General features: G+C 39.1%; 1 protein-coding gene across 2 annotated transcripts in view; it reads right to left on the bottom strand.

Moving 5' to 3' along the window:
• USP18 (ubiquitin specific peptidase 18) overlaps nt 1-21605 on the bottom strand; it is a 38470-nt gene that overhangs the window by 6477 nt on the left and 10388 nt on the right. Inside the window, exons 4-7 of one of the 2 annotated variants that reach the window (XM_058559184.1) lie at nt 1652-1731; nt 1209-1355; nt 728-823; nt 65-232 (exon numbers count right to left, since the gene is read on the bottom strand). In XM_058559184.1, coding sequence (XP_058415167.1) covers nt 65-232; nt 728-823; nt 1209-1355; nt 1652-1731 — 491 coding nt within the window. The remainder of the gene's footprint in view (nt 1-64; nt 233-727; nt 824-1208; nt 1356-1651; nt 1732-21605) is intronic. The other variant, XM_058559183.1, reaches the window with a different exon arrangement.

Below are 21605 nucleotides of genomic sequence, written 5' to 3'. Positions count from 1 at the left end.
ACAAAATCGAACAGACGTGGTGTCCGAGAGACGGAAGATGGAAGAGAGGGGAGGAGCACCTCACCTGTGCCTCAGCATCACAGGCATCTCGCTCAGTCAGAAGGACCTGATTTAAATCCAAGCTCTGGGGGAAATACAGTGAGTGGCAGATTTTTTCTGTCCGCATATTCCTGATGGAGAACCGCATGAGGTGGACTGTCAAGGTCTGGGGCAAATGGGTCAGCTGCAAGACCTGAAAAAGCAAAATCCCTACGGAGATGAAGTCTTAAGGCACCTGACATGGGTACATTCAAAGAAATACCAGGGCTGATGGTATGTTCTTCTTCCCAAAAAGAGGGGAGCAGAAAGATACAATACAGAGTTTAGGGCTCCCGTTTGCTGAATCTGTTGAGCTCTCCCACAGAAGGCGTAAGCAGCCCCAGGGTTCTACACAGGTGCTGGAACCCAGGGGAACTACGGAGTCTGCTCTAGGGAGCTAGTCTAGCCCTGAGGGAAAAACTCTGCCCGCTGCTCTTGGACCTTCTCCTCTTGTCCTTCAAAGGCTCGGTCCCTCTCAGTGATGAGCACACCCACAGCTCTGAAGCCCCAGGATCCCAGATACTAGCCTGATATGGACTCCCTCCCTCACTCATCATGAGGTGCCCTCGGGGACTGCGTGAAGACTCTCAGGAAATCCACTTGGGGCAACCCCAGACTAGGGAAGTATCGGGTTTCAGGGAGTGAGTACCTGTTTCCTACAGGTCTTCTTCTCACAGTTTTCACAGAAGAACTTGCTTTTGTCTGATAACTCCCTGGGCTGGAAGAAACAGCGAAGTGCATCCTCCTGTCCCAGGAGAACAAGAGCAGGGTTGGTATTTCCCCTCTAGAGCACAACCCCTCGCCCTGCAGATGGTGATTTAAGTCTTTCTTCTGGTTATCTCCATGTCCCCATTAACGTGGTGCATATGGCAGGATCTCAAAAAGTACCTACTGATCGCAGGGAAAAAACAGGAGGGACGCTTGTTAAGGGAGCAGTGTGAGGAAAGGGAAAGTAGGAGAAAAAACTTTTTTTTTCTTTTTTTTGCCAAATCAAAGGAGAACTTAGCCAGAGCCATGCAAAGGGAATAGAAATGATTTTTTTAAACCCAAGGGTGGATTAAAGAAGCAAGAGGACATTGGCAACATTGGGTTGTGGGCGAACAGCAAATTCACCAAGAGAAATCCCTCACCAGTGTTTTCAGGGGCTTTGAGTCCATATCGAAAAGAGGAAGGGGGAGGGTCAGCATGCTACTGTTTCTGCTGCTCTCCACAGTACATTCGAGGCAAACCAAGGACTCCCTCACCCGGATCGTATACAGGGCCTGTAGCCTCTCCACCTGCAAGAGAGAGGAGCGGAGAGGTTAGAAGGGGACAAAGCCAGGAATAAACAGGTCAGGCCAACTCCCAGAAGTTGAAGCCACTAGACAGAAGTTCCAAAAATGGCAGCCACTAACGCTCTTTGCTCTACTCAAAAAGGTGAAAAATAATAACAGTGGTACTATTATGGAATTGTGATAAACATTTTATGTGGATTTTCTCTTTTAATCCTCTCTACACATTACATTAAAGAAAGCTGAATGAGTTAAATGAGCAGCATCTTAAACTTCTGAGTTCTCAAGTTCTAGGATCTTACCAAGTTCACATCAGTGATTTGGTCCTTAATTAGGTTCCAGACTGTGAGGTAGAGTTGAACAGCATCATGCTGGACAAACACTGGCCAAAGAGAAAAGTAACAGCCGAGTTAGTGAGGTCGCCAGGGACACTTCTCATGAACATGTGCCCTCGCCACCTAGATGCACGTAAGCACTCATCACTCTGTCTTTTCCTAGCCTTCCCCCTCTTTTCAAGCTAAGTTTCTACTAGACGTTAGGTGCTAAAAATGAAAAATAAGCTTGGTGTTGATTTTTGAAAACTCCTCTTAAAACTTAAAATCCAGTTCCACTGTATCACATAAGTTTTCTGTCCTCTGACCTGCCACCCACCCCTACTGGTCCTCACTGGGGGACCCAGCTAGATAAAACTAATAGTCAGCAGTGGATTCTCTCCTATGTCTATGCCAAGCCAATACTCTAATTGACCCCTCTAGTCATTCACTTCTCTGTGCCTTTATGTATTTTCTTTATTCACCTCCCTAAAAATTGACCAGTTTCCCAACACTCATATCTGACCCAGTTCTTCCCCAAAGGTGTCTAGGAGAACAAGAAGGGAAAAGACCATCTCAGTATGAGATGGTGTTAGCTAAGAGGAGGCAGGAATTAAGCAGTGATTCCTACATATGTTATATAAGTAAATGTAAGGCTAAAAGTGTTGTGTACAGATATAAATCAATTTGTGTTGTTCAAAAGAAACCTAGGAAGACACAGAAAATGAAAAACACACTGAGGACTATTTTACAAAAGGCCAGATGTCTGGCAAAATGCAAAGACATTTCAAGAAAAGGTGGTTATTGTAAATGTACTAAATATTCATATCTGCTATCTGAACACCATTTTATTTCCTTCATGATACTTATCGCAATTTGTACTTAATATTTTTGGGTTTTATTTTGTTTTGTTTTATTTTTGTTTTGGCCCATCTCTCCTTTAAATTGTAAGCTCCATGGAGGTAAAGACTCTATCAGCCTTCTCCCTTATCTACAGCAACAGCACAATACCTGGCACATAACAGGTGAACATTATATATTAGTTAAATAGATTAGTTAATCCATATTCTAAAATAATCCCAAAACTTAGAGACAAACAGGCTAGCAGCAGGGCTGAACTGACGCTGTCCCCAGGGAATTATTTACAGAAGGCTGCCTGCCACAGAGCCAACACTGGACGTAAAACAAGTTGGATCACCTTGCCATGTGAAGACATTCTCTTGTCTGACCGTAACAGAACCAAGAGTCCCAATTCACCTAAGAAATATAGGGATACTTGCCCAACCCATAATTTAATTAACGCCTGCTGTGTGCAAGGCATTGTGCATGCCAGAGAAAGTTCCTGTCCCCAGGAAACCTATATTCTAATGGAGGACCAGTGTCCATGTACAGTCAGCCCTCCATATCCGCGTGCTCCACAGCCACAGAGTCAACTGTCGGACCGAAACACCTACAATGGTTGCGCCTGTACTAAACATGTACAGACCTTTTTTTCTTCTCATTATTTCCTAAACAAAACAGTATAACAACTATTTACATTGCATTAGATATTATAAGTCATCTAGAGATGATTTAAAGTATACGGGAGGGGGCCGGCCCCGTGGCTTAGCAGTTAAGTGCGCGTGCTCCGCTGCTGGTGGCCCGGGTTCAGATCCCAGGCGCGCACCGCTTGTCCAGCCATGCTGAGGCGGCGTCCCACATAGAGCAACTAGAAAGATGTGCAACTATGACATACAACTAGCTACTGGGGCTTTGGGGAGAAAAAGGGAAAAAAAATTAATTAATTAATTAAAAAAATAAAGTATACGGGAGGATGTGCATAGGTTATACGCAATACTATGCCATATTCTATAAGGAACTTCAGCATATGTGGATTTTGGTATTCGTGGGGTGGGGAGGGTGCCCCAGAACTAATGCCTTGTGAATACTGAGAGATGACTATAATCATAATTCAAAGAAGAATAAGAAAAATTCCCTAAGGTGTACAAACTGCTATGGAAAGCTAAAGGAAGGTGAGAATACAACTGGAATGGTAGAGTGAGGGTCTCCCTAAATCTATTCCTCCATAAAAGCAATGAAAATGCTGGCAGAAATTGTCAAAATCAATTTTTTCAGGACTCTGGAAATTAACCAAAAGTTTATAAAAATCTAAGGAATATTTATTCAAAAAAACTGCAAAACCTAAGTAAGAAGAGCAAAATTTGAGCCTTCTTCAACTTGGCCTGTTCCCATTTCCTCCTTCCTCACTCTGTGGTAGCCCTGAAAACCAGAAACCTTACAACTGCCAGAGCGAGCAGACTGGGACCACAGCTCCTCAAAAAGTCTCATCACAAGAGCATTTTCATTATTTTATGTCTTACAGCTTTGTGGAAAAGCCTCATTTGAAGGAGACTGTCATTATTTGACCAGACTCAGAGCTCAAAGCCCTCTTCTCAGGGCATTTGTGGAAAACAACCAGTGACAGTTAATATCACGGTTACCTCAGGCTGCAATACCAGCTGGGGCAAAAAAGAGCCTAGCCAAAAACTTAAAAGAGATCTGGGGAATGAGATGTCCATAGGGGACTTTTAGAAGCTCTGACATATTCCTGGTGATCTAGAAGGCCATTTGCATGCCCAGGTAACACCTGAGAGGGCCCCAATCTCTTACCTCTGGCTGAAAAAGCAAGAAATGAAGGCTAAAAGTATCATAAACCACCTAAGCCTTGAAGGTGTGCCACAACAGACACACAGAGCCCTCAGCAAAGACTAGCAGACTTACTGGTTCAAGCCATTTTAAGAAATCTCTGACCAATCATTAGCTGACACATAAGCTAACCAAACAGAAACTTCAGTGGCCACACACTACGGGGAATACAGACTTTGCAGAATTAGTCCAGCACAGTCACTAAACAAACAGCAACAACAACAAAACCCATTCTAGGGATTTCTGATTTTCACTGTTGCCACATTATATTATTTAAAATGTTTAGTTTTTAACAAAAAATTACAAGACACACAATGAAACAGAAAAGTGTGGCCCATACACAGGAAAAAAGCAATCAGTAGAAGCTGTCACTGAGAAGACCCTGGTGTTGGCCTTACTAGACAAAGACTTTAGATGGGTTATTATAATATGTTCAAAGAACTAAAGAAAACCATGTCAAAATAACTCAAGTATGAAAACAATGTTTCACCAAATAAAGAATATCAATAAGAAGAAAAAATTATTTAAAAGAACCAAATAGAAATTCTTGAGTTGAATAGTGTAATGACAGAAATGAAGAGTTCACTAGAGGTGGTTAACAGCAGATTTGAGCTGGCAAAAGAAAGAATCACCAAATTTGAAAATAAGTCAATTAAGATTATACAATCTGAGTAATGAAAGAAAAAATGAATGAGGAAAAATGAACAGAGCATCCATGAGTTCAGTGATGAATTCTACCAAACATCTGGGGAAGAAATCATACCAATTCTCAAAATCTCTTCATAAGATAGAATCAGAAGGAATATTTCCTAACTCATTCTATAAGGCCAGATTTACCTTAATAACAAAATCTGACAAAGACATTACAAGAAAAGGAAACTACAGATCAATATCTCTTGTGAACATACATGCAAAAATCCATAAGAAAATATTAGCAAATAGAATCCAACAAAATATAAAAATAATTATACACCACAACCAGGTGAGATTTATCCCAGGTATGCAAAACTAGTTCAACATTTCAAAATCAGTTAATGTAATCCATCACATCAACAGGCTAAAAAGAAAATACACATGATCATATTAGATGCAGAAAAAGCATCTAACAAAATTCAACACTCATTCATGATAAAAACTCTCAGCCAACTAGGAACTGAGAGGACCTTTCTAAGTTTGAGAAGGAACATCTTCATAAAACCTAAAGCTAACATCACACTTAATGGTGAGAAACTAGAAGCTTTTCCACTAAGATCAGAATAAAGACAAGAATATCCCCTCTTATCACGCCTTTTCAACATCATATTGGAAGTCTCAGCTAATGCAATAAGACAGGAAGAGGAAACAAAAGGTATACTTATTGCAAAGGAAGAACTAAGTATGCCCGTGTTTGAGGATGACATGATCATCCATGTAGAAAATCCAAAAGAATCAACAAAAAACTCCTGGAACTAATAAGTGATTATAACAAGGTTGCAGGATACAAGGTAAATATATAAAAGTCAATCACTTCCCTATATATCAGCAATGAACAAGTAGAATTTTAAATTAAAAACATAATATAATTTCATTAGAACCCATGAAAATGAAATACTTAGGTATAAATCTAACCAAATACATACAAAATCTATAGGAGGAAAGCCACAAACTCTGATGAAAGAAATCAGAAGAACTACATAAATGGAGAGACATTCCATGTTCATGGATAGGAAAACTCAATATTGTCAAGGTGTCAGTTCTTCCCAACTTGATTTATAGACTTAATGCAATTCCAATCAAGATCCCACCAGGTTATACTGTAGATATTAACAAACTGATTCTAAAGTTTATTTGGAAAGGAAAAGACTCAGAATACCCAACACAATATTGAAGGAAAATAACAAAGTCAGAGGACTAATTCTGAACTTACTACAAAGCTTCAGTGATCAAGACAATGTGGTGTTGCAAAAGAACAGAAAAATAGATCAATGGAACAGAATAGGGAACCCAAAAATACACCTACATAAACAATGTCAACTGCTCTTTGACAAGCAAAGGCAATACAATGGAGCAAAGACAGTCTTTTTACTAAACGGTGCTGGAACACCTGAATATAAACATGCAAAAAAAAAAAAAAGAATCTAGACACCAACCTCACATCCTCTAAAAATCTTATTCAAAATGGATAACAGACCTAACTGTAAAATTCAAAACTACAAAATTCATAAAGATAATACAGGACAAAATCTAGATGATCTTGAGTTTGGTGATTACTTTTTAGATATAACACCAATGCACAATCAATAAAGGAAAGAAATGATAAGCTGGACTTCATCAAAATTAAAAATTTCTGCTCTGTAAAAGACACTGTCAAAAGCATGAGAAAACAAGGCACAGACTGAGAAAAAATATTTACAAAAGACATATCTGATACAGGTCTGTTATCCAAAAATATATAAAAACTCTTCAAACTCAACAATAAGGAAACAGACAATGTGATTTAAAAATAGGTAAGAAACCTGAACAGACACCTCACCTAAGCAGATATACAGATGGCAAATAATCATATGGAAAGATACTCAGTATCGTATGTCATTGGGGAATTGCAAATTGAAACAACAATGAGATACTGCTACACACCTATCAGAATGGCCAAAATCTGAAACACTGACAACAACGAATGCTGGTGAGGACGTGGAGAACAGGCACTCTCCTTCATAGCTGGTGAGAAAGCAAAATGGTACAGCCACTTTGGAAGACAGTTTGGCGGTTTCTTAACAAAACTAAATGTACTCTTACAATAGGATCCAGCAACTGCACTACTTAGTATTTATTCAAAGGAGTTGAAAACATGTCCACACAAAAACCTGCACACACATGTTTATAGCAGCTTTATTCATAATTGCTAAAACTAGGAAGCAACCAAGATGTCCTTCAGTAGGCAAAAGGATAAACTATGGTACACCCAGACAATGAAATATTATTCAGTGTTAAAAAGAGCTGCAGAGGATTCTAGGAATATGGAGGAATAGGAAGCACCACGAATCGGTCTCCCCATTTAGACAACAACTGCACAAGGCAGAATCTGTCTAATATAATTATTTTGGAACTCTGGAGTCTGTTGAAGGCTTGCAATTTCAGAGGAAGCCTTGGAAGATAAATTGTGGTTAATTTCAGTCACCATCAGCTCTTAGCACAGTAGCAACCACCTACCCATCTCTCACCCAGCCACGTGGCAGGTAGTTGGGCACATGTTCCTGGGGAAGCTTGTACGCAGCATGTCAGAGCTGGGGTAGGAAGAAAGGATTTTTTCCTCCAAATATTGAGGATCTGTGCTCTGGTCATTCATTGATGCTTCTGATCACAGAGGTGCAGACAAAGAAACAGGCAGCCATTGTTGTTGCACCTCTCCCCATTGTTGCAAGCCCCTCCCCCTCTGGCTCAAGTGACTTCCAGGGGACTTAAAGGGCCAGTGCCCTGATTCTTCCCCCTTCACATTTCGCTTTTCCCCTTTCAAGACATTAAAGCCTAGGACATCCAAAAACAACAGCATGTACAGGGAAAATTAGAAACTGACCATGCATGCAATGAGAAAGGCTCAGAAAGACCAGGGAAGACATTACGTTTACACCTCAGGCTGATTCTTGGTACAGAGACAGCCTACAACAATCAAAAAACCAAAATCAACAAACAAAATAACAACAGCAAATCCTGGGGAAGGGAAGAATCTGATTTCCAGAGTTGCAACATTAATAGATTTAAATGTCCAGTGTTCAACAAAATATCACAAGGTATACAAAGAGAACAGGAAAGTATGACCCATTAAAAGAAAAAAATATCAACAGAAACTGCCTCTGAAAAAGACCTAACGGTAAACACACCAGACAAAGACTTTAATACAACTGTCTTACTTATGCTCAAAGAACTAAAGGAAGATGTGGAGAAAGTCAATAAATTGACATTTGAACAAAATTGAAATATCAATAAAGATACAGAAAACCTAAAAAGAAACAAAAAGAAATCTGGAGCTGAAAAGTACCATAACTGAAATGAAAAATTCATTACAGATATTCAAAGGAAGATTTGAAAAAGCAGAAGAATCAGTGAACTTGAAGAGTGGACAATGGAAATTACTGAGGCTGAAAAGAAATTCAACAGAGCCCCAAGAACCCGTGGGACACCAACAAGCTGACCAAAATATGCACTGAGGGAGTCCCAAAAGGAGTACATAGAAAGAACAGGGAGAATACTTGAAGAAATAATGGCTGAAAACTTCCCAGATTTGATGAAAGACATGAATATAAACAAATAAGAAGCTCAACAAAGTCCAATAAGATAAACTCAAAGAGACCTATCCCAAGACATACTATAATCAAATTTACAAAAGTGAAAAAAAAAAAAGCAAATCTAAAAGCAGCAAAAGAGAAGCAAATCACCACATACAAAGGATCCTCAGTAAGATTATCTTCAGATGTCTCATCAGAAACTCTGGAAGCCAAAAAACAGTGGGCCAATATATTCAAAGTACTAAAATAAAAAAACTATCAACCAAGAATCCTATATCCGGCAAAACTGTCCTTCAAAAGTGAGGGAGAGGTGGAGTGATGTCAGCATCATGGCGGAGTGAGCTCGTCCCTTAGTCTCTCCTCGCTAAGATACAACAAAAAGGACATTCAAATACCAACAGTGGACATTCACACAACACAATAGACGTCTGAGAGATCCACACAGCCATACGTCTGAAGGTGGGGGTGCTGGATGCCCCCGGAGACAATGGAAGGATGTAAGGTGATCTACTCTCCCTCCCAAGAGGCAGCAATGTAGACAGCAAAACCTCATGTGGCGGCCAGCGCATGACACAGAGAGGAGAAGGGAAAAAAGGCAGCCCTCCGCAGGAACACTTGTGCTCTCGGAGTTGCCTCCCAACCTGTGGTAACGCTCCACACCTGAGACAGCTAAGCAATCATGGGGGCGTCCACACCAAGCTGAGCAGCCCAAGCCAGCAGACAGTGAGTGCAGAGCGGGGACACATGGGATCACGCTAGTGAAAGAAAGCGTCCCTCCCCCCACCCTACGTGGCACACAAGCTTGGCCAGTCAGCTAGAACAGGGGATCCCCACCACAACACCTATGCATACATGTGTAAAGCAGCAGCCACCAGCGGGCAAATGCAGACGGGCCCTGTCAGCACAGCTTCCAATGGACAGGCACATCTTCCAGGGGTCGCAGAGGACTCAGAAAACACAGCTCCTGCCTCCCTAGTGGTGGCAGGTGGAATCTGAGACCAGATCATACCACAATGCAATGGCACAAGTCCACCCCATCAAATAGCATCAAGAGGTATATGAACACTCCAGACCCCAAGGAAAATGACAAGTACCCAGAAATCAATTCTAAAGTCACAGAAATTTACAATCTAAATGACAGAGAATTCAAAATAGTTATCATAAAGAAACTCAACAAGTTACCAAAAAACTCAGAAAGACAGTTTAATGATCTCAGGAATAAAATTAATGAACAGAGAGAATTCTTCACATAAGAGATTGAAACTATTTAAAAAACCAATCAGAAAGGTTGGAGATTAAAAACAGAATGAATGAAATAAAGAAAAATCTGGAGTCCTTAAAAAATAGAGTTCATATTATGGAGGACAGAATCAGTAACTTAGAGGATAGAAATATAGAAATGCTGCAGATGGAGGAGGCTAGAGAACTAAGACTAAAAAGAAATGAAGAAATTCTCCGAGAAATATCCGACTCAATTAGGAAACGCAACATAAGGATTATAAGTATTCTAGAGGGAGAAGAGAGGGAAAAAGGAACACAGAGCTTGTTCAAGGAAATAATAGCTGAGAACTTCCCAAACCTGGGGAAGGAGCTGGAATTACATGTAAACGAAGCTAATAGAACTCCTAATTACATCAATGTAAAAAGACCTCCTCCAAGGCATATATTAGTAAAACTGGCAAAAGTCAATGACAAAAAAAAAAATATTAAGGGCAGCAAGGCAAAAGAAAATAACCTACAAAGGAACCCCTATCAGGCTTTCAGCAGATTTTTCAGCAGAAACCTTACAGGCTAGGAGAGAGTGGAACAATATATTCAAAATTCTGAAAGACAAAATCTTTCAGCCAAGAATACTCCATCCAGTGAAACTACCCTCTACATACGATGGAGAAATAAAAACTTTCCCAGATAAACAAAAGCTGAGGGAGTTCATCACCACAAGACCCCCCACTATAAGAAATGATCAAGGCGGCCCTCATACTTGGAAAAAAACAACCGGTTTACAAAGCCTTGAGCAAGCATATAAATAGAGAGACAAAATCAGAAAATTGCAGCTCTCTATCAGAACAAGTTATCAAACACCTGATTATAACATTAATGATAAAGGGAAGGAAAGCATCAAAAATAACTATAATCACTTCATTTTAATCACAAACTCACAAGATGGAATAAGTTGTGACAACAATAACTTAGATGAGGAAGAGGAAAGGGAGGGAACCTGCCTAGACTAAGGAGATAAGAGGCTATCCATCTATCAGAAAATGGAGTATCTCATCTATGAGATCTTTTATACAAACCTCACAGTAATCACTAAATGAAAAATCAGAACAGAGACACAAATGACAAATAAAGAGAAAACTGAGACAACCATCACAGAGAAACAACAAACTGAAATGGCAGTCAGAAATACACAGGACGAGAAAAAAGGGAAATACAGAACAACCAGAAAATAAGTGATAAAATGGCAGTCATAAACCCTCATATATCAATAATCACTCTAAATGTAAATGGATTGAATTCTCCAATCAGAAGACACAAAGTGGCTGGGTGGATTAAAAAACAAGACCCAACAATATGCTGCCTCCAGGAAACACATCTCAGCTCTCAAGACAAACACAGGCTCAGAGTGAAGGGATGGAAGACGATACTCCAAACTAAGGGCAAACAAAAGAAAGCAAGTTTGCCATATTTACATAAGACAGAGTAGACTTCAAGATAAAAAAAGAGGGCCGGCCCCGTGGCTTAGCAGTTAAGTGCGTGCGCTCCGCTGCTGGCAGCCTGGGTTCAGATCCCAGGTGCGCACCAATGCACCGGTTCTCTGGCCATGCTGAGGCCATGTCCCACATACAGCAACTAGAAGGAGTGCAGCTATGACATAGAACTATCTACTGGGGCTTTGGGGGAAAAATAAATTAATTAAAAAAAAAAAGATAAAAAAAGACAATGAGAGACAAAGAAGGGCAAGATATAGTGATAAAAGGGACACTTCACCAAGAGTACATAACACTTATAAATATATAAGCACATAACACAGGAGCACCAAAGTATTTAAAGCAACTATTAACAGAACTAAAAGGAGAAATCAACAGTAACACAATAATAATAGGGGACCTCAACACCCTACTTACATCAATGGATAGATCATCCAGACAGAAAGTCAACAAGGAAACAGTGGAATTAAACGAAAAACTAGGTCAGATGGACTTAACAGATATACATAGAACATGTCCAAAATCGGCAGAATACACATTCTTCTCAAGCGCACATGGAACATTCTCAAAGATAGACCGTGTGTTGGGAAACAAGGGAAAGCTCAATAAATTAAAGAAGATTGAAATCATATCAAGCATCTTTTCTGACCACAATACTATGAAACAAGAAATCAACTACAAGAAAAACACTGGGAAAATGACAAAGATGTGCAGACTAAACAACATGCTACTGAACAACCAAAGGATCAATGAACAAATTAAAGAAGAAATCAAAATATATCTGAAGACAAATGAAAATTAAAATACACCATACCAACTCATATGGGATGCAGCAAAAGTGGTCCTGAGAGAGAAACTCGCAGCAATACAGGCCCACCTTAACAAACAAGAAAAGTCTCTAGTAAGTAATCTTAAACTACACCTAACAGAACTAGAAAAAGAAGAACAAACAAAGCCCAAACTCAGTAGGAGGGGAATAATAAAAATTAGAGCAGAAATAAATGAAACAGAAACCAAAAAGACAGTAGAAAGGATCAATGAAAGAAAGAGCTGGTTCTTTGAGGGGTCAGCCCCGTGGCGTAGCGGTTAAGTGTGCACGCTCCGCTGCTGGTGGCCCAGGTTCAGATCCTGGGTGCTCACCAAAGCACTGCTTGTCAGGCTATGCTGTGGCGGTGTCCCATATAAAGTGGAGGTAGATGGGCACAGATGTTAGCCCAGGGCCAGTCTTCCTCAACAAAAAGAGCAGGATTGGCATGGATGTTAGCTCAGGGCTGATCTTCCTTACAAAAAAATTTAAAAATAAATAAATAAATAAAGAGCTGGTTCTTTGAGAAGATAAACAAAATTAACAGACCCTTAGCCAGCCTCACTAAGGAAAAAAAGAGAGAAGCCTCAAATAAATAAAATTAGAAATGAATGAGGAGAAATTACAATGGATGCTACAGGAATACAAAGGATTATAAGAGAGTACCATGAAAAACTATATGCCAACAAATTGGACAATCCAGAAGAAATGGATCAATTGTTAGACTCATAGAACCTCCCAAAACTGAATCAAGAAGAAATAGAGAATCTGAATAGACCAATCACAAGCAAAGAGACTGAAACAGTAACCAAAAACCTACCAAAAAATAAAAGTCTAAGTCTGGAGAATTCTACCAAACATTCAAAGCAGATTTAATACCTATCCTTCTCAAATAATTCCAAAAAATTGAAGAAGATGGAACACTTTCTAATTCATTCTATGAGGTCAACATCACCCTCATCCCAAAGCCAGACAGGGCAATACAAAGAAGCAAAGTTACAAGCCAATACTGCTGATGGACAGACACAAAAATCCTCAACAAAATATTCACAAACCGAATACAGCAATACGTTAAAAGGATCATACACCATGATCAAGTGGAATTTGTACCAGGGACACAGGGGTGGTTCAACATCCACAAATCAATCAATGTGATGCACCACATTAACAAAATGAGGAATAAAAACGACATGATCATCTCAGTAGATGCAGAGAAAGCATTTAACAAGATCCAACATCCATTTATGATAAAAGCTCTCAATAGGTATAGAAGGAAAGTGCCTCAACATAATAAAGGCCACATATGACAAACCCACAGCCAACATCACACCCAACAGGGAAAAACTGAAAGCCATTCTTCCGAGAACAGGAAAAGACAAGTGGGCCCACTCTTGCCACTCTTATTCAACATAGTACTGGAGGTTTTGGCGAGAGCAATTAGGCAACAGAAAGAAAGAAAAGTTATCCAAATTGGAAAGGAGGAAGTAAACTCTTGCTGTTCGCAGATGGCATGATTCTACATATAGAAATTCCTAAAGAATCCACTGGAAAACTATTAGAAATTATCAACACCTACAGCAAAGATGCAGGGTACAAAATCAACTTACAAAAATCAGCTGCATTTCTATACTCTAATAACGAACTAACAGAAAGAGAACTCAAGAATACAATCTCATTTACAATTGCGACAAAAAGAATAAAATATCTAGGAATAAATTTAACCAAGGAGGTGAAAGACCTATACTATGAAAACTATAAGACATTATGGAAAGAAATCGAAGAAGGCATAAAGAAATGGAAAGACAGGCCATGCACATGGATTGGAAGAATAAACATAGTTAAAAGCTATATTTACTAATAAGATAATTAAATAATAAAAGCCATTTTTTTTATAAATAAAAAAATTTATTGATTTGGGTTGGAAGAATAAACATAGTTATAAGCTATGTTTAATAATAAAATGTGAAATAATAAAAGCTATTATATTTTTTTAATAAATAAAGAAGTTTATTTTAACTAATAGTTAAAAGTTTAAAGTCCATACTACCTAAAGCAATCTACTAATTCAACACAATCCCAATCAGAATCCCAAGGACATTCTTCACGGAAATAGAACAAAGCATCCTAAAATTCATATGGGGTGACAAAAGACACTAAATAGCTAAAGCAATCCTGAGGAAAAAAGAACAAACCTGAAGACATCACAATCCTTGACTTCAAAATATACTATAAAGCTACAGTAATCAAAACAGCATGGTACTGGCACAAAAACAGACACACAGATCAATGGAACAGAACTGAGAACCCAGAAATAAACACAGACATCTATAGACAGCTAATCTTCGCCAGATGAGCCAAGAACATACAATGGAGAAAGAAAGTCTCTTCAATAAATGGTGTTGGGAAAATCGGACAACAACATGCAAAAGAATGAAAGTAGACCATTATCTTTCACCACACACAAAAATTAACTCAAAATGGATTAAAGACTTGAAGGTAAAGACCTGAAACCATGAAACTCCTGGAAGAAAATATAGGCAGTACACTCTTTGGCATCTTTTCGAATACCATGTGTACTCGGGAAAGGGAAACAAAAGAAAAAATAAACAAATGGGACTTCACCAGACTAAAGAGCTTCTGCAAGGCAAAGGAAATGGGGAACCAAACGAAAAGACAGCCCACCAACTGGAAGAAAATATTTGCAAATCATATATCCAACAAGGGGTTAATCTCCATAATATATAGAGAACTCACACAACTCAACAAAAAAAAAACAACTCAATCAAAAAACGAGCAGAGCATATGAACAGACATTTTTTTCAAAGAAGATATACAGATGGCCAATAGGCACATGAAAAGATGTTAATATCACTAATCATTAGGGAAATGTAAATCAAAACTACAATGAGCTATCACCTTATACCCGTTAGAATGGCTATAATTGCCAAACAAAAAAAATAACACATGTTAGAGAGGATGTGGAGAAAAGGGAACCATCATACACTGCTGGTGGGAATGCAAACTGGTGCAGCCACTATGGAAAACAGTATGGAGAGTTCTCTAAAAATTTAAAACAGAAATACCATATGACCCAGTTACCCTTATGCACCCCTATGTTCATTGCAGCATTATTCACAATAGCCAAGACTTGGAAGCAACCTGAGTGTCCATCGACAGATGAATGGATAAAGAAGATGCAGTGTATATATATATACATACATATATATATATATATATACACAATGGAATACTACTTAGCCATAAAAAAGACAAAATCGTCCCATATGCAACAACATGGATGGACCTAGAGAGTATTATGTTAAGCAAAATAAACCAGATGGAGAACGACAAACACCACATGATTTCACTCATATGTGGAAGATAAACACACGGCTAAAGAGAACAGTTTAGTGGTTACCAGCAGGGGAGAGTGTTGGGGGGATGGGCATACAGGGTAAAGGGGCACATATGTATGGCGACTGACAAATTATAATGTACAACTGAAATTTCACAATGTTATAAATTACTATGACCTCAATAAAATAATTTTTAAAAAGTGAGAGAGAAAGTAAAACATTCTCAGATAAACAAAAGCTGAGGGAATTCATGACCACTAGACCTGCTGTGCAAGAAATGCTCAACCGAGTCCTGCAGGTGAGATGAAAGGACACAAGGCAACACCTCGAAGGTGTATGGAGAAGTACAAATCTCAATCAGGGCAAATACAGGGGCAATTATAGAAGCTAGTACTATTGTAGCAACGGTTATTGTTTATAACTACTCTTTGTTAGCTTCCTACATGATTTAAGAGACATTTAAAGAAAAGAAAACAATTATTAGTGTAAAAGCTAATTACTCTAACTTTGGTTTGTAACTCCAAATCTTGTTTTCTACATAAATTTAAAAGAATGCATAGGGGCCGGCCTGGTGCCGCACAAGCGGTTAAGTGCGCACACTCCGCTGCAGCGGCCCGGGGTTTGCCCATTCGGATCCCGGGCACACACCAACACACCACTTGTCAAGCCATGCTGTGGCGGCGTCCCATATAAAGTGGAGGAAGACCGGCACGGATGTTAGCCCAGGGCCAGTCTTCCTCAGCAAAAAGAGGAGGATTGACAGACGTTAGCACAGGGCTGATCTTCCTCACACGCAAGAAAAAGAATGCATTAACTACATTATGTTTTATTAGCTTAATTAGTTTCTGTTTTGGAGCACACAATGTATAAAGATGTAATTTTGTGACATCAACACCAAAAGGGGTTGGGACAGAGCTATAAATGAGAATAGTTTTTGTATGTTATTGAAGTTGGTGTAAATTCATATTAGAGTGTTATAACTTAAGGATTATAAATGTAATCCCCATGCTAACCCCAAAGAAAAGAGCCACAGAATATGCACAAGAGGAAATGAGAAATGAATTTAAACATTCACTACAAAAAATCAACTAAACAAAAAAGAAGATAGGGATGCAGGAAATAAGGGACAAAAAAGCTATAGGGCATATAGAAAACTAATAGCACAATGACAGAAGCAAGTCCCTCCTTATCAATAATGACTTTAAATGTAAATGGATTAAACTCTCCAATCAAAAGACAGAGATTGGCAGAATGAATAAAAACAGATGACCCAACCATATGCTGTCTAGAAGAGACTCACTTGAGATCCAAAGACAAACAGGTTAAAAGTGAAAGAATGAAAAAAAAAGATATGCAAAGCAAACAGTAACCAAAAGAGAGCAGCAGTGGCTCTACTAATATCAGATAAAATAGTTTTAAATCAGAAAAGGTTATAAGAGACAAAGAAGGTAGTTATATATTAATAAAAGGTTTGATACAGCAAAAAGATATAACAATCATAAACATTTACACACCTAATGACAGACCATCAAAATATACACAACATTTACACACCTAATGACAGACCATCAAAATATACAAGCAGGGCTGGCCCCGTGGCTTAGCGGTTAAGTGTGCACGCTCCGCTACTGGCGGCCCGGGTTCGGATCCTGGGCGCGCACCGACACTGCTTCTCTGGCCATGCTGAGGCCACGTCTCACATACAGCAACTAGAAGGATGTGCAACTATGACATACAACTAGCTACTGGGGCTTTGAGGAAAAAAAAAAGGAGGAGGATTGGCAATAGATGTTAGCTCAGAGCTGGTCTTCCTCAGCAAAAAGAGGAGGATTAGCGTGGATGTTAGCTCAGGGCTGATTCTCCTCACAAAAAAAAAAAAAAAAAAATCAAGCAAATACTGACAAGATTGAAGGAAAAAAAGACATTCCTACAATAAAAGTTGGACACTTCCAAATCCCACTCACAACAATGAAGAGAACCAGACAAACAATAAGTAACAAAATAGAGAACTTAACACAATAAACCAACTAGATGTAACAGACATATACAGAACTCTCTACCCAAAAGCAGCATACACATTCTTCTCAAGTGCTCATGGGACATTTTCCAGGATACACCATAAGTTAGGCCACATAGTAGGTCTCAATAGATTTTAAAAAGTAAACATCATAAAAGGTATCTTCTCTGGCCACAACAGGATGAAGTTAAATATCAACAACAAAAGTAAAGCTGGAAAATTCACAAATTTGTGGAAATTAAATAATACACTTTTAACAACCAACAGATCAAAGAAGAAATCACAAAGGAAATTAGAAAATATTTAGAGATAAATGAAAATGAAAACACAACATACCAGTACTTATAGAATGCAGTGCTGAGGGGGAAATTTATAGCTAAAAAATGCTTACATTGAAAAACAAGAAAGATCTCAAATCAACAACCTAACTCACAACCTAAGGAAATAAAAAAAGAAAAAACTAACCCAAAGCTAGCAGAAAAAAGGAAATAATAAACACCAGAACAGAGATAAACTAAATAGAGTATAGATAAAACAGAGAAAAATCAATGAAACTACAAGTTGGTTCTTTGAAAATATCAACAAAATTGACAAATCTTTAGCTAGAGGGACTAAGAAAAAAAGAGAAAATTCAAATTACTAAAAGTAGACTTGAAAATGGGGACATTACTATCAATTCTACAAAAACAAAAAGGATAATAAGAGACTACTATGAACAACTGTAGACCAAGAAAATTGGATAACCTAGATGAAATGGACAAATTCCTAAAAAAACAAAGCCTATCAAGACTAAATCATGAAGAAACTGAAAATGTGATAGACCTATACCTGGTAAGGAGATTGAATCAGTAATCCAAAGTGTCCTACCAAAGAAAAGTTACAGTGCTGATGGCTTCACTGGTGAATCCCACCAAACATTTAAAAAGAGCTAATATCAATCCTGCTCAAACTTTCCCCAAAAACTGAAGGAGAAAACACTTCTTGGCTCATTTTATAAGGCCAGCACAACCCTGACACCAAATCCAAAGACACTAAAAGAAAACAAAACTACAGACCAATATCCCTTATGAACATTCACGCAAAAATTATCCAGAAAATTTAGGAAACAGAATTCAGCAGCGTATTAAAAGGTTTATACACCATGACCAAGTGGGATTTATTCCTGGAATGCAAGGATGGGTCAACATATGAAAATCAATCAATGTAATATGCCACATCAACAAAATGAAGGAGAAAAAACACATGATCATCTCAACTGATGCAGAAAATGCATTTGACAAAATTCAACACCCTTTCATGATAAAAACATCCAACAAATCAGAATAGAAGGAAATTATGACAACATATAAAAGCCACCTATGAAAAACTCACAGCAAACATCCTACTCAATTGTAAAAGGCAGAAAAAAGCTTTTCCTTAAGAACAGGAACAAGGCAAGGATGCCCACTTTCAAAGCTTCTATTCGACATAGTACTGGAAGTTCTAGCCAGAGCAATGAGACCATAAAAAGAAATAAAAGGCATTCAAATTGGGAAAGGAAAGGAAAAATTATCTCTGTTTACAGATGATATAATCTTACATGTTAAAAAAAACATAAACACTCAACAAAGAAGTTTTTAGATCTAATAACTGAAATAAAAAATAGCAGGATAAAAAGTCAACAGACACGGAGCTGGTGCGGTGGTGTAGTGGTTAAGTTTGTGCGCTCTGCTTCAGTGACCCGGGGTTCGCCGGTTCGGATCCTGGGCGTGGACCTACAGACAGCTCATCAAGCCATGCTGAGGCAGCATCCCATATAGAAGAGCTACAACTTTACAACTGTGATACACAACTATGTACTGGGTCTTTGAGGAGAAAAAAGAAAAAGAGGAAGATTGGCAACAGATGTTAGCGCAGGGCCAATCTTCCTCAAAAAAAACAAAAGATGTATTTTCAATAAAAAATAAAATTTTTTTAAAAAGTCAACAAACAAAAATCAATTGCATTTCTATATACACATGAACAATAAACAATCTGAAGAGAAAAACACACACACACGAATACATTTATAATAGCATCAAAAAGAATGAAATACTTGGGAATTAACCTAACCCAGGTGGTGAAAGACTTGTACAATGAAAACTACAAAACATTGGGGCTGGCCCAGTGGCATAGTGATTAAGTTCACACACTCTGCTTTGGCAGCCCAGGGTTTGCAGGTTCAGATCCTGGGCACAGACCTATGCACTGCTCATCAAGCCATGCTGTGGTGGCGTCCCACACATAAAGTAGAGGAAGATGGGCACAAATGTTAGCTCAAGGCCAATCTTCCTCAGCGAAAAGAGGAAGACTGGCAACAGATGTTAGCTCAGGACTAATCTTTCTCACACACACAAAAAAAAACTACAAAACATTGCTGAAAGAATTAAAGACAACATAAATAAATGCAAACACATCCCATATTCATAGATTGGAAGACCTAATATTGTTTAAATGTCAGTACTACCCAAAGCAACCTAGAGATTCAGTGCAGTCCCTATCAAAATCCCAATAAGGTCTTTGCAGAATTAGAAAAACTCATCCTAAAATTCATATGGAATTTCAAGGCACCCCGAATAGCCAAAACAATTCTGAAAAAGGAGAACAAAACTGGGGGACTCACTTCCTGATTTCAAAACTTACTACAAAGCTACAGTAATCAAAACAGTGTGGTACTGGCATAAAGACAGACATATAGGAGGAGACATCATCATCACGGCAGTATGAGACAATCCCTTTGTCTCTCCCCTTCAATCTACTGTGACTAAACATCCATAACTCAACAAAGGCTACAGTGCCCAACACATCAGGACACCAGAGGGATCCACACATCAGTATATATGAAGGGGGGTGGATTGGAGCACATAGAGGACGTGAACTAGGGGAACAGCAGAGGCAGTGCCCAGGATCCTGGCCACCGAGCCCCAGAGATCCTGGTGGGCAGCCATGGAGGCACATGCATAACTTCAGCCTCCCAGCCATGACAGTGCTTGCAGCCACAGGGAGCAAAGCAGCAGCGGAGGCAAAGCCCCACAGTCCCAAGCCCTTGGCCACGGCTCAGAGCCTGGTAGCAGCAGCAGAGGCACACACACTACTCCAGCCTCCCAACTGCAGTGGCACCTCAGCCACAAGAATATGGACAACAGCAGAGGCAGGGCCCCACAACCTCAGCTCCCTCCCCACCTTCCCTCTCCCCCTACCAAGGCAGCAGTGCTTCTGACCCAGGTAATCCTGGATGGGTGGAAGCATCAGCCATCCCTGTACCCCTGGCCACAAAGACAGAAACTGCAGCGACACTGGCAACAGCAAGGCATCAGTGATCCCTAGAGGCACAGGTTGCAACAACAAAAGTACTGGAGACATTCCTAACAGAGGTAGGAGAGGGTGGAAAGAGGGACCCTCAAATATAGCCACAGGCAGCTCAGGCAAGAGAAATCAAATACTGGTGCTACAACGCCACCTACTGAAAAACAAAAGAAAGTCCTCTAATCTCCAATCAGTTGAATAGTTAGAATCAAAACAAAGCTATCTCTAAATAAGAATGGGGTTGGCTATGACAAAGGCACCAGCAGAAGAGTAACTCATCAAGTACCATGAAAAGCCTCAGTAACATGCCATCAGAAAAAGAAAACAACTCTCCAAAAACCAAACATGAAGTCATGGAAGATTGTGATATAATTGATAAAGAAATCAAAACAGCTGTCATGAAGAAACTGAACAAGCTACAGGAAAACTCAGAAAGATAGTGCACTGAGCTCAGGAATAAAATTAATGAACAGAAGGAGTACTTCACCAAAGAGATTAGAAATTCTAAAAAAAGAACCAAACAGAAATTCTGGAACTGAAGAACTCAATAAATGAGATGAAGAATGCATTAGAAAGCACTGGAAATAAAGCAGACCATATGGAAGAGAAAATTAGCAAGCTCAAAGACAGAAAACTCAAAGCTCAAACAGGAGAGAGAACTAAAATTTTAAAATGTAGAAATTTTAAGGGAATTGTAAGACTCCATTAGAAAGGGCAACATAAGGAAAACGGGTATCCCAGAAGAAGAAGAAAGAAAAAAGGGAGAGGAGAGCTTATTTAAAGAA

Source organism: Diceros bicornis, chromosome 17 (genome assembly GCF_020826845.1).
Source record: "Diceros bicornis minor isolate mBicDic1 chromosome 17, mDicBic1.mat.cur, whole genome shotgun sequence".
NCBI classification, from domain to species: domain Eukaryota; kingdom Metazoa; phylum Chordata; class Mammalia; order Perissodactyla; family Rhinocerotidae; genus Diceros; species Diceros bicornis.
The sequence above is the reverse complement of the archived record's forward strand: the minus strand, read 5'-3'. Positions and strand labels throughout refer to the sequence as shown.